This window comes from Hippocampus zosterae, chromosome 16 (assembly GCF_025434085.1).
Source record: "Hippocampus zosterae strain Florida chromosome 16, ASM2543408v3, whole genome shotgun sequence".
Classification (NCBI taxonomy): Eukaryota; Metazoa; Chordata; class Actinopteri; order Syngnathiformes; family Syngnathidae; genus Hippocampus; species Hippocampus zosterae.
In genome coordinates this window covers 3,283,502-3,297,779 of record NC_067466.1, presented here as the reverse complement: position 1 = coordinate 3,297,779, position 14,278 = coordinate 3,283,502, and the positions used below count along the sequence as shown (strand labels likewise).

At 40.1% G+C, this 14,278-nt stretch overlaps 1 protein-coding gene across 1 annotated transcript in view; it reads right to left on the bottom strand.

Moving 5' to 3' along the window:
• The window catches only part of amot (angiomotin), a 56,124-nt gene extending 42,519 nt beyond the window's left edge, over nt 1–13,605 (bottom strand). The window contains exons 1-3 of the mRNA XM_052047220.1: nt 13,349–13,605; nt 3,157–4,117; nt 256–823 (exon numbers count right to left, since the gene is read on the bottom strand). Of these exons, the coding sequence (XP_051903180.1) occupies nt 256–823; nt 3,157–4,055 (1,467 nt within the window). The 5' untranslated portion in view covers nt 4,056–4,117; nt 13,349–13,605. The remainder of the gene's footprint in view (nt 1–255; nt 824–3,156; nt 4,118–13,348) is intronic.
• Nucleotides 13,606–14,278: the final 673 nt, after the last annotated feature.

The window sequence follows — 14,278 nt, the reverse complement described above, 5'->3', positions numbered from 1 at the left end:
AGAAATCAGGACGGGGGCAAATACTTTTTCACTGCACTGTATTGCGTTATTGTTTCAAGGGCTATGTTCACATTGCATGGTGTGATACCCAATTGTGCCAAAGTAAATCTTGACGAAGATCCTGTCATATGTCAATTTGAACATCAGATGGCAGCATTAATCATTTCAATTAGGGCGAGTAGTGAACCCTTTGATAAAGCAATGGGCTGGGCAGCCATAATGACACAACTTGCCCATCACTAGCTCTGATGTTACCTTGTGGAGCTTGGTGACTTTATCACGGCAGGCATCTATCTCCTGCCTCAGAACTCTGTTCTCTTCATTCAGCATGTCCATCTTCTGCTGAGTGTGTGCCATCATTTCAAAGGACTGCTCATGCAGGTTGGAGTAAGAATGCAGATGGGGGTAATGCCGGGCTTGGACAACAGGTTGAGGTTGGGGTAGGGGCAGGCTATGAGAATGCTGTTGTGGATATTGATGAGTCTGTTCCTGCTTATTGTGAATCGATGGCAAGGAGTCGTTGGGGAAACCATGACATCTTTGTGGTGTTGGATCAATTGGCATCGGTGTGAAAGTCTCGCCAAACTGGGAAACAGGACCCTGTAGATTGCGAATCCCCATGCTGCGGAAGGTCTCACCATGACTATGTGGCTGTTGATGAGGGACAGAGAGGTGGGAGGAATAAGGGGCATGGAAGGCACCCGGTAAGCTACAAAGAGTAGAAGATTGGGCCCGGGACAAAGAACCAACGGAGGTGATCGAAGAGGTGGGGCTGTGGTGGCGAAGGGACTTCTGGAGAGTAACTGAACCCTCCTTAGTTGACCTGAGGAGCGAAAAGGAACAATGTTTGTGTTAACACAGCTCTCTTAAACTTATTTGGTGTATCCACAGAATCTTGGAATCCAACACATGCATTTTTCTGCTCTCAATACAAACTGTGCATGTACAGTTAAAAAAAAAACAGAATTGACATAAATAAACAATGTGACGAATAGCATTTACCCCCGCCCCCAATAAATCACAAATTGGTCAGTTATGAATTTGTAAATGACTTTTTTGGTAAACAAATACAATTAGGTCGAAAGGTATTTGGACAAAGCCATTTGTTATTTTGCCTTCATACTCTACCAAATTTGTAAAGTGTAAATATATACTATTTACCTGATGGAATCACAGCCCTTTCTTGTCGTTGCATTACCTCCATTTTCAAGGACTCTAAATATTTGAACAGATGTAGTCTGTAATTGTAATTTCAAGAAAAATAAAACTGATATAAAATAAAAATTTTTTAGAAAGCAGGGTTGCTTCTTGGTCATTAAACCATGACATCACATTGTGTTTTGCAGCTGTCGTGTTACATACGTCACGCATACGTGCACATAGAATAGACGTTGTAGCCCAAATAACATAGTAAACATTAAAACTTCAGAGAAGATGGGTTTTTTTCGGGGTTGTAGATATAACTTGATGGCTAACTGCATGTTGTGGTGATTGAAATGGGCCAAGTTATCAATAGTAATTTTTATGAAAATTTAGGCCCAAGATGTAACTATATCTTGATTAGAGGTGTCAAATTATCACGTTAACTCATTCACTCCCAAAGACGTTTTTAAATGTCTTTTCAGACGTGGTCAAGAATTGGCTGGTAATGATTAATTGCGAATAGAAGAATTACAATCCTATTTAGTGTGTTATGTTTTATAATCGCATTAATCTAAATTTTAATCTCTAACTTTATTGTTTCTGAAGGTGGGTTGCCTTTTTATAATATCCTTTTTATGTTTTGGTTTCCTGTGTTCGAGTTGTTGAGGGTGGGGAAACAACTGTCAGTCACAGCTTGAAGCGTACATTGATTGGCTGTCATTATGAAGAACCTAATAGGCTTCCATTGGAGTTGGGAGGGCCAGGTAAGCAGCGGTGAGGAGTTGCCGGCCCAACGAATGGAAAATGTACATTCGAAAAAGGCTCTGACGGCACAATTGATAAAGGTAGAGTGTTGTGCCTAATTTGTAAGGAGGAGTTTGCTTCCCACCGAATCATTTATAATTAATAATAATGTTCATAATAGTCCAGTTTTCATAACTGGACTATTATGAATAAAGAAGATATGATCAAGTGGGTGAAGTTACAGCAGCTTTTGTAGTCAAGGCAAGGAATAATTTTAAAGTCAAAATTGAAGCATTCCTATTAGGTTTAGCATATGACTCTAAACCCCTAAATTTAAATGTAGGTGAAACGTACAACCGAGGCTGCTTTGTTTAAAATTTCTAGGGGCCGCTATGAGCAATTGTTTGTTTATTTCACATTGAACTGAAAAATGATTGAGGATTTTTCCAGGCCTTATGTGTGTGCAAAGTTCACATGCATGTTTAGACCCTCACAATAGGCGTTTTATTGGTGAAGTGTGCATTGCTATGGCAAATGTTTTTCGCAAAAATTCTGCGAAAGTTCATGTTGCGACATCATTAAACACTCTTCAGAGCAAATATGGGGCAAATCTGGTCAACGTGCTAGGAGAAAAACAGTAGGTGGTGCTACCACTACAATAAAAAATAAGTTTGAAGATCTCAGGTCTGCCCTCTCATCAATATTTGACATATTGAGAAGAGTTACTTTTTTTGTAGAAAAGACCTTTCTCACTTGAAAAAGTAAATATCTCACCCAGTTTCACTGCTTGTTCTTCTATTTGCACATACTCCGTCAGCCATTCCAACTTAAAAGAACCGCAATTCATTCTTATTTTGGCTTGGGGAGTCGACGTATCACGTTCACTGCCCGGTCGTTACGCCATGATAAAGGATTGGCATTAGCGTCACTTATCGCCACCGCACTGTTTTTGTTATGGGGCAGAGAACATGCGCAAGTACTGTCAATGCCGTGATTGGCTGCATAGCGTCATTGCATCGTATCGTGTGATTGGCTGGACACCTGTGACTCACTGAACTCCACAGCAAATTGATACAGAAAAAAAGTCTAATTCATTTGCAGTGCATTCACTGTGCGGGATAGGTTTTCTTGTGTGCTGAGAGTGTGCGACCAGTGCGCAGTTTCACAGCTTAGAGGGAACATTGGTACAGGCATACATATTGTATAATTTCCCACGGCACACCTGACAATATCTCGGCACAGGTTTTGAAAAACATTGATTTATCTCACCTGAATGAGCCATACTCTGGTGGAGGCTGATAGCGTACATGTGGCACTGTCCTTGAAAGCTCCCTCTCACTTTGTTCCTGATGAAAAGGACTTCCAGTCTTTTGCTGCTTAGCGGGTGATCTCATTCGTTTAAATGGGTAATCTGGAGGTGGGCCATGATGCTGGGGCTTGTAGTACTCCTCTGGCTGCCCTGAAGGGGACTGCTGAGGGGAGAGTGAAGTGCTAATGACTGGAGAATGTGCTTTGACTCCACAAGTGGCCAGGGAGAGCTGCATGAGCCGTTCGCTTAAGGATCGAACATGCCCTTGTTTAAGATCCTTTAGTCCATCATCTTGGAGTGCCTTAACTGCCCCATTAACACGCTGTATGGTGGACCGACCCTCTGTGCGCAACTTAGAATCTATTACCCCAGTGACATAAAAGCTAGAACCCACAAAGGTAGGAAGTGTGTTCTGCTGTGGCTGGTTGCTCTGTTGTTGATGCAGAGGAGGTGGGCCATGGCCACGAAAGTATTGCGACTGAACCTTAGCTTCCTCGTAAGTTGGGAGTTCCTCTGGGTTTTGGCACTGACCGTGGCTAGTTGAGCCACCTCCACCATTGCTTCCTTCTCCTCCATTGCTCCCATCATCACCCACTACTTTGGAACTTAATTTCTCCAGGCCGTCTGTCTGTAGTTCCTGGCCCTGGGGCTCCTGTCGGGCAATGTTGGGTGTCCTGGAATGCTCTTCTGAAGGGCCACCCTCCCCATTTCCTCCGCTGCCAGCTCCAACTCCTACCTGTTGTTGCTGCATCACAAAACTCAGATTCATCTGCTCCTGCAAAAGACGCTGCAGGACGGTACTACTGCCACCTCCAGCACTATTGCTGCTGCTGGATGACTCTTCATTTGGGGCCCTCATCTACGCCGTGCACTGACTCCGTAGTTCAAAGAAGGCCGGGTGCCGTCCAGGGTCTTGACTTTCTAAAAAGAATGGATAGAGAATGTTCAGAAAGCAGAGAAAAATACAGTGTGAACCATGGATGCAACTTAACTTGGTGTTGGGCAATTTACAATTTGATTACGATGACGATTCAGAGGCACAATTCGATTATTATTGAGGCGTCTTTAATTGATTTGTCTTGATGCACTTTTTCACAACACACATTTTTGTCTCCCTGAGTTAGGATTCACTTAGTAATAAGAAACAAGAGATGAATTAATTTCCTTTACATTTTATTAAAATTCATGCAAGGTGGAAAGTTACAAAATCTAATTCTGTAATCAATAACCATTGACAAAAAAATTGCAGAACCAAATTAAATGGCAGCATTTTGTAAAAAAAAAAAAAAAAAGACAATTAACAAAAACCTCAGTTTTGGTTCTTTAACATAAAATAAAATAAATAAACATTCATTCATTCATTCATCTTCCGTACCGCTTGATCCTCACTAGGGTCGCGGGGGGTGCTGGAGCCCATCCCAGCCGTCTCGGGGCAGTAGGCGGGGGACACCCTGAATCGGTTGCCAGCCAATCGCAGGGCACACAGAAACAAACAACCGTTCGCACTCACACTCACACCTAGGGACAATTTAGAGCGACCAATCAGCCTGCCATGCATGTTTTTGGAATGTGGGAGGAAACCGGAGCACCCGGAGAAAACCCACGCAGGCCCGGGGAGAACATGCAAACTCCACACAGGGAGGCCGGAGCTGGAATCGAACCCGGTACCTCTGCACTGTGAAGCCGACGTGCTAACCACTGGACTACCGGGCCGCCAATAAATAAATAAACACAAAATGACAAATTTATTACAAATGTACACATACTTCAGTACCAGCAGGTGCATGGTTAAAATGTAAAATGTTAATGTAGTATGACACAGTTACTTATTTATATATGACAGCAAGCAGTAGTTTTGGCTTTATTGGACCAGTTTAAAAAATTTTTATAAGACAGTCTACCTCAAACTCTCCCTCCTTACATTATTTGAGCAATGCACATAAGAACAATTTAAAAATAATGCTTGTTTTAAAAAAAATACAGTGTACTAAAGTTTGAAAGTAGTCATCATGCTCATTAATGAATAAAGAACAAATAATGGATAATGGTATAGTGGGCAAAGATGCAAGCGTTTGACTATTTGTGTATTGCAAATTGCAGAGATATTGCACATTGTAAATCTTCAAGTGAGAATGGATTACAAAAGAACTAATTACTGGCACTGCGAGCAGCTATGAAGAGCCCTCCCAGCCTGGGCCACTTTGGGGTACTGGCACATTGGGATAATGGAACATTGTGAAATAGACTTTCTTGCTGCTGGAGGCTGTAAATTTCCCCATTGTGGGACGAATAAAGGATATCTTATCTTATCTTATTTATTTTTATGACACAATAAATGTCGAATGTGGATTTTTTTTCCTTTGCCAATCCTGATGTATGTCCAACTTTAATGTGTTTTCAAGCATGGTTCGCTCCTGTGGGCTCCTCTCAAGTGGTTGTTTTTCTCCCCAAAAATGGGAATTTAAGCTTTTCCTTGCACTTAGGCATTTGAATCACGGGATGTCGCCAGTCATTGTCAGCTGTAGGCCTATTAAGCCCGTTGAACCTCTTTTGTGAGTTACGGCGATGCATGTAAAATGTTTTAAAATCATGTTTAGTTTTGGTGGATAACACCCATTGGCGACAATCCCTCATAGCTCCTTTCCAGCAGCTCCTATATTTTGTTGTTCTACTTCTTACTTTCATAACTTTGCTGCTGTGAATTGGGAATTTCTCCATTGTGAGACTAATAAAGGTTTTTCTTATACACAATATCTGTGACTACGCTTATGCATATATTAGCTGTGCATTGACAGCTTGAAAACAAAATGACTTGTCCTCCATTTAGAGCTAGTGAAGACACACCAACGACAGAAAATGTCTTTGGAATTTCATTATGTTTTCTGCGCATTTTTAGATCTTCCAAAAAAAACTAACTGTCACAACGGCAGCAGCATTTGAGAAAATAAAACACTCAAAGGGAAGGAAATTAAACACTTGATGTAACTTAATTTTCAATATCTGTTGCTGAATCATGGTTTCGAAAATACGTCCCATTTAAAAGAAGGAAATGAGATGATTTTTGAAAGGAATTTCAAAAATCTAACCTGTTGGGTTCAGTGTGTGACTCTTTTTTTAAGGTCTTGGGCTGTTACATACTGTATGCCTCCCAATTTTCGTAGACCGAGGTGAAAAACAGCTGTTAAATATTTGTTGGGTGTGCAAGTGGGTCTTTTTTGTATATTTGTTTGTATGTCAGATCACGAAATAATGCATTAATAATATTCATTCATTCATCTTCCGTACCGCTTGATCCTCACTAGGGTCGCGGGGGGTGCGGGAGCCTATCCCAGCTGTCTCCGGGCAGTAGGCAGGGGACACCCTGAATCGGTTGCCAGCCAATCGCAGGGCACACATAGACGAACAACCATCCATGCTCACACTCACACCGAGGGACAATTTAGAGTGTTCAATCAGCCTGCCATGCATATTTTTGGAACGTGGGAGGAAACCGGAGCACCCGGAGAAAACCCACGCAGGCCCGGGGAGAACATGCAAACTCCACACAGGGAGGCCGGAGCTGGAATCGAACCCGGTACCTATGCACTGTGAAGCCGACGTGCTAACCACTGGGCTACCGGGCCGCCTGCATTAATAATAATAATTTAAAATTCAAACTATTTGACAAAAGAATACAATCAAACTGCAGAAGAACCGAAGAACCACAAAAAAAAAAAAACATTAGCACCAATTTCTGGAAGGCCATTGAAGAAAGGAAATATTTCAAATTGAAAACTGCACAAAATCTCATCGTACAAAGCAACATTTTAAGCAGAATACACAACCAACAGAAAGAAGTGAAGTCCAGCATGAGAACAGAAAAATGTTAATTGGTGGAAGACCAAAACAAAAGCAGCTAAAAATGGGCAAATAAAAACACTCAAGAGCAGAGGTGTCAAACATGTGGCCCACGGGCCAACCGGCCCACAAGGAGGTTTGATCAGGCCTACAGGATAATTTAAAAGTGAAAAAAAATGCATAAAAGACACGGAATAAATATTTTTAATAAAGTGCAATTTGTGGAATATCCGTGCAATTTGTGGAATATCCGTTAGGGGGACACACTGTTTTGATCAGAGAAGAAGACTATCAAGGACATGTGAATACTTTATTCTTTACACATATTGTAGCACTCTCCTTAGTTTATAAAGTGTAGGCAGAGATTACGTTTAGATTTTATATGCTTGTGTAATTGGTTTAAGAATTCCTTTCTTTATAAATCTCGTTTCATCTTAAAAGTTCATTACTATATTTTTCAATACCAATTACTTGTTAACGTTTGTTAAAGTTTTGTGTACAGTCAGTGGGATCTGTTGCAATGCATACATGTGAATGATAAAAGTAAATTGCACATTTGTCTAAGGAAATCTTAGGTGCTTCATGAAATGTTTTGTAAAAGATATGTTCATTAAATGTCAACATTTTCCTTGTGTTCTTGTGCTTCTTTAGACCAAAACAAAGGAAATACCGGTACATGTTATTTTGGTTATATATAGCAGAGTATGGTATAATTTTTAATAGTCCGGCCCACTTCCTGCTCTTGAGTGTAACCAAAACGTTATGCATATGATAAACGATGCCTCTTATCAAGTTGGAAAGACAAATGTGGAAATGTCATAAGAAATGATGCAGATAGAAAAGCAAGATGGAAGGAACACTTTGGAGAAGTTGTGAAATGAAACAACACCAACAAACCCAGGAGATGTTGAGTATACCAACTTTCCTGAAATGGAAATTATTGACACAACCCCAATAGGTCAAGCAGATATCAAGGATGTGATCAAAAAGTTGAAAAGTGGCTAAGCATGTTGTATAAATAATGGAACTCCAGAGTTGTTAGAAGTGTTTTTATTAGTTTTGAGGCATGAAAAAAATAATGGCTTTGAATGGCAACACACATTGGGGTCCATTGTAGTGGATGATGGACATCTGTGGTATTAAGATGAATTAATATAAAAGAAAACAAAATTTGAATGGCTGTCCACTCTGGTAACCGCTGTCCCTGAAAGGGTTAAGGAACATTCCTGAACAATTCATTAAGTTGCAAGCCTGTCATTCCATGAACTTCATAGACTTTGATTCAGTCCATAGGGACAATCTGTTGGAAATAAAGAAGCAATACATTCTCGGATATCCGAGAAAATCATCAATATTCAAGTTGGCAAATACAGACGCCACGTTGCAGTTATTAGATGACGGAGAACCATCAGAATGGTTGAATGTGAAAACAGGAGTCGGGCAGAGGTGAGTGATGATTTTTGTTCTGAATTATGATGAGGCGGACCACAACACTGGAATTACATGGAAAAAGATGTCCAAACTTGAAAAGCTTGACTACGCAGACGACATAACCTTGCTATCATCCAACCACTCAAAATTACAAAGAAAAATCGATTAGTTGTCCAGACATGAAGAAAGAAGAGGATCAAAGAGCAATGAAAAGAATGAACAACAGAAAAGTAGTACAGTAATCCCTTGTCTATCACGGTTAATTGGGACCAAAACCACGCGTGATAAACGAAAATCCGCGAAGTAGCGACAAATTAACATATACAATAAATATTCCCATCCCCAGAATTCTATGAAAAGGAATATCCTTCACCCGTAATAAAAACGTATGCATTAACATTTTGACTATGATATTACGCGTTACTGGAACTTGCGTAAGCGGAAATTCCACTATCCGTAACCCGGATGGAGGCGTAATGCCGCGGGAGCTTAAATACACGCAACGCCCACCCGAAGCGACGGAAAAGACATGACGCTGAGACAAGTTTTCACTTCGTGTTTTTCGATCATCAGATTCTAAACGACGACATGTAAGTGAGTTTTCGTTGCTGTGCGTTTTACTGGAATCGTGAATGATTTTAACTTAATTCACTTACGTCCTGGAGAACGCGGCACTAGCTTAAAAGCAGCACCCACTGGACACGACCGACAAAACCTGTTCGCTTCGCCGTTTTCATTCATAAGATTCTAAACAAAGACGTGTAAGTGATTTTTTATTGGCTTGCGTTTTACTGTAATTGCGAAAGATTTTAACTTTATTCACTTACGTCATGTAGACCATGGCATCGAAACGTAGAAGAACTGTAATGACTGGAGCGGAGCGAGTGAAATGCATCCGTTTGAGTGAGGTCGGACACAAAGTTAAAAACATCCAGCAGACACTTGGAGTCGGAAAGACGCAAATCTCTGAATCGTTAAAAAACAAGGCATCAATTCAACTCCTGATGACAAGCCACCATCCAGCAAATAAGCAATGCAAATGGCAACAAAAATCCTTCAGTATGCACAAGAATTACCAGACATCGGTGATCAACGGGACAGTTACTTGCAACTAGCAAGAAAACTGTATGACACACAGGCAAACATTGTCATAAACCAAATAATGCATCCAACAAAACAATCCAAAATACACATTTATTTCCCAAGACAGAAAAAAATAAACATTAAAATACTGGATGTATTTTACTGTTGTGATTTTTTTTGATACACCTGTATTGCAGTTTTTGTTATATAAACAGTTGTTTGGACAATATATTTTTGTATTTTATTGATTGTGTTGCTACACGTGCATTTTGTCAACATACTTGCAGGTTCATAAAGGACATGTACCATGCTCATTTCCCAAATGAGGGATTTCTGTAATCAGGACAAATTGGACAGCGCAAAAAAATTGGACAGTGAGTTTTTGGCAAAGCCAGCACATTTCTGTGGAGCCACGTGGCAATGAGAGTGACTCTGACAACGAGAGGAAACACAGCGTTTTTGATGGATTACCGGTACTTGCACAATTGTTCGATTCTGATACAGAGGATGAGGACTTTGATGGATTTCTGGGTGATGATTGATCAAAAAACGTGAGTACATTGTACGATGGCTAAATAAAATACAACGGAACTCAGTTTTGCTTCCGTTGCCTTTTTAAAAACATGTTTTTAGCTTGTATCTGTATGTCTTGGCATGCTACCGTATGCTTCAAGCTAACGTGTTTTTAGCATGCGCGCATGCATGCCGTATGTTTAAGCTGGCGTATGTTTTACCACTTTAAAACTGCGGCCAATAATACAGTGCGCTTTGTCTATGTGTAAAATACAGAAATAGCACCCATTAATGAGACTGCTCCCAACCATACGGTGCTGCGAATGGTCATGAAAATACGGTAATTTTTTGGTGTAAATGTTAGTGAAACGTACAAATGGGGCTGTTTTACCACTTTAAAACTGCGGCCAATAATACAGTGCGCTTTGTCTATGTGTAAAATACAGAAATAGCACCCATTAATGAGACTGCTCCCAACCATACGGTGCTGCGAATGGTCATGAAAATACGGTAATTTTTTGGTGTAAATGTTAGTGAAACGTACAAATGGGGCTGTTAAAAAATCGTTAAAAATTTATAGGGACACTACTGAGCCATTTTTTTGAAAAAATACAGAGTAACACGTCAGGATAATATTAAGTGTCGCTGCTGATTTTGAGCAAAAAGGGCTCAAAACTGTCCAGATGGTCATTGCATACATAGTTGGCTTGACCACAAGTTTTGTTAATTAATTGTACAATGGTTATATGCCTGAGTATTTGATTGCCTGCTTACTTGACCTTAACCTCTTGTTTCAAAATTGGTTCAATCAATAATTTAAAAAGATAAATACAGTACATAAATATATAACATATAATCCATGCATTTTTAAATCCTCTTATCCTCACAAGGGTCGCGGGTGTGCTGGAGCCTATCCCGGGTGTCTGCGGGCAGTAGGTGTGGGACACCCTGAACTGGTTGCCAGCCAACCGCAGGGAACAATTAGACCAGTGGTTCTTAACCTGGGTTCGATCGAACCCTAGAGGTTCGGTGAATTGGTCTCAGGGGTTCGATGGAGCCTCTGCCATTGAAGTTAAGACAACACTTGATTCAACGTGCCAATTAGTTGTGACATGGCTGCTTGGGCATCACTGGCTGCAGATGATCACATTACATTGCTTGTCCAATCAGTGCTGCAGAAAATTTAGTTCGCTCAGTAGTCAATGTCTGACTGTCGTGATAGTTTTTGTCTTGAATTTGAGAAAAGTCATATTTTAGTTTTTCACGGATGAAGGGTTCGGTGAATGTGCATATGAACTGCGTTCTGTAACCTCTAACAAGGTCAAGAACCACAGACATAGACAAACTCCATTTCGCGCTCACACTCACACCAAGGGACCATTTAGGGGTCACCAACCATTTTGAAACCAAGATCTCCTTCTTGGCTACTTATTTATGCAGAGGGCTACCAATTTGACAGCATGCATTTTTTAAATAAATTAGCAATTAACTACCTTAATATGTAATAATGATTAATCATTAATGATATTCATTTCTGAGAAGACACTGATCACATTAGCGATTTCTCACAATAATTATGAAACATCAATTTGCCACACTTTATTATAAATATCTGCCACATTTTGAAATGATCGAGACTACAATATTCCTGGAGAGTCACAATGTCTAATCACACGCTATTTTTGGAATAGGCCTGCGGGCTACACATGTAGTCCTTGAGGGCTCCCTGTTGCCCGTGGGCATCATGTTGCGGACCCCTTATTTCGAGTGTTTCATTAACCTGCCATGCATGTTTTTGGAATGTGGGAGAAAACGACACGCTAATAGGGCGACCACTGGGCTACCCTATATGATATATAATAAGTAACATAATCTAAAACTGTAAAATACTTGAATGCAGAGGCAGTTAAGAACAATATGATGAGGAATTTTTACGTTTACTTGGTTTCAAAGAGGCGGTAGTCCAGTGGTTAGCACGCCGACTTCACAGTGCATAGGTTCAATTCCAACTCCGGCCTCCCTGTGTGGAGTTTGCATGTTCTCCTGTGTGGGTTTTCTCCGGGTACTCCGGTTTCCTCCCACATTCCAAAAACATGCATGGCAGGTTAATGGAACACTCCTAATTCTCCCTAGGTGTGAGTGTGTGTGCGGATGGTTGTTTGTCTCTGTGTGCCCTGCGATTGATCGCCAACCGATTCAAGCTGTCCCCCGCCTACTGCCCGAAGACAGCTGGGATAGGCTGCAGCACCCCATTCGACTCTTGTGAGGATAAAGCGGATCGAGAATGTATGTAGAAAGAAGAAAGGAGACAGAGAAAAAAAAACAACAAACATCTTTCAATTAAATACAATATGAACACAAATGGATAAATCGCAGTACTATTTACAATTTTCCTTCACATCATTTAATTATTATTATGATTGTTATTTTTTATTCATCAGCCTAAAAAGACCCTAGCACATGAATAAGCATATGACTTATTTTGATGCTCAACAAGCTTTGTGCGAGTCATGAAAGAAGGAAAAAAGCCATTTTCATGATTTCTGTGCATAGTTTCTCTGAAAATGTTCAATTCCAAATGTTTAGAGTGTACAATGGTGATTGTTACTCCGAGTCTGTGTGCGTGTGTACGCGCACAAATGTAAAATCATAGACTATCAGAAAGACTAAAGTTATCAAAATCTGGACAAATATGCAAACCACAGAGCGGCGGAAAAGGTTGACCCTGTCGTATTCCAGGTTATAATTTCTCAAAATAAATGAACTATCCTTTAATGTCAAAGAAAATACATGTGGCTTGAACGTGGTCGTGAAGACAGCATTACCATCCTTACCGACACTGTGCCCACCCCCTCACACTCACACACACACACACACACACACACACACACACACACACACTAACACACTAACACACTAACACAGTAACACACTAACACAGTAACACACACACACACACACACGCACACACACACACACTGAAAAACCAAAACTCGATTTGATCAAGCAGCTACTGATAAGCTCTCAGCAAATATTCAGCTCAGCTTCATCAAGTATGAAGCCTCTAACAGTTTACTCAGAAGGATTAGAATGGAATACCCACCAGTTGAGTCATAAACTTATGCAAGCATCACCGTTAACTTCTTAACCCATTTGAAAAGTTATGCCTTCGCTGTCCTTTGTTCGTACGGGACTTCGATGCGAGTTGTATATACTTTTTGTTCCCAGGCAACAGACAAACCTAGCAGACTATTATAACAAACAATGAAAAGAAAGTTCAACGTTTACCTTTCGATTACGTCCTTGCTTCTTCAATACGTCTTCAAGGAAACATTATTTGCAACTCTAACCCGTTACCGCGAGACTCAGGCTCAGTATCAAAAGACTAACACAAATGATACGAGCGATCGGCTGTAAGACTTTTAATTAGTTTTTTTCCCCCCAGAAAACACAGAGAATTAGAATATCGGATTTGGAAGCATTTTCTCATTTTCCATAAAAAGGAAGGCAGGTCATGCAACAGGAAGTGCGCCCCCTCCCATCCGGTACGCGACATAAAAAAGAATGCTGCAAATGTCGCACGCGCACACAGAATCAAACACAACTACGACTGTATATTTTTGTTTTTTTTTTTATTACGGTAATATTTAGATGATTAGGGTCAAAGTCCTTGTCTGTCGAAACTCTTATTAGGGCCTGACCAACAAATTCGTATTATTATTATTATTATTATTATTATTGTTATTATTATTATTATTATTATTATTGTTATTATCATCATTGTTTATTTTTAGGTTTTAAAATAAATCACATTTTTGTGGACCCAAACATGGAAGAAAACTCATCAAACTTTGTACACTCATCAGCCCTGGTGAAAATTTTGACATTTTAAAGTCATCACAAACGATGAAGATAAAATGGTTCTGTAGCGTCACCGAGATAATAAATAAATAAATAAATAATCCTGGAACGTCTGACCTAAGCCAACTAAAATTGGCAGGCAGGTCTAACACGTCGAGATGTCCTTTCTAGACATATAAACCAAAAATAAACCAAAGTCAGTTTTGAATTTTTCATTGTCTAAAATTTCAGAATCAGAATCTGAATCATCTTTATTGGCCAAGTATGTACAACACACAAGGAATTTGTCTCCGGTATAACACGCTGCACTAGTATCATCGTAAACAACAAAATCATTGAACCATTTTAGAGTAACCA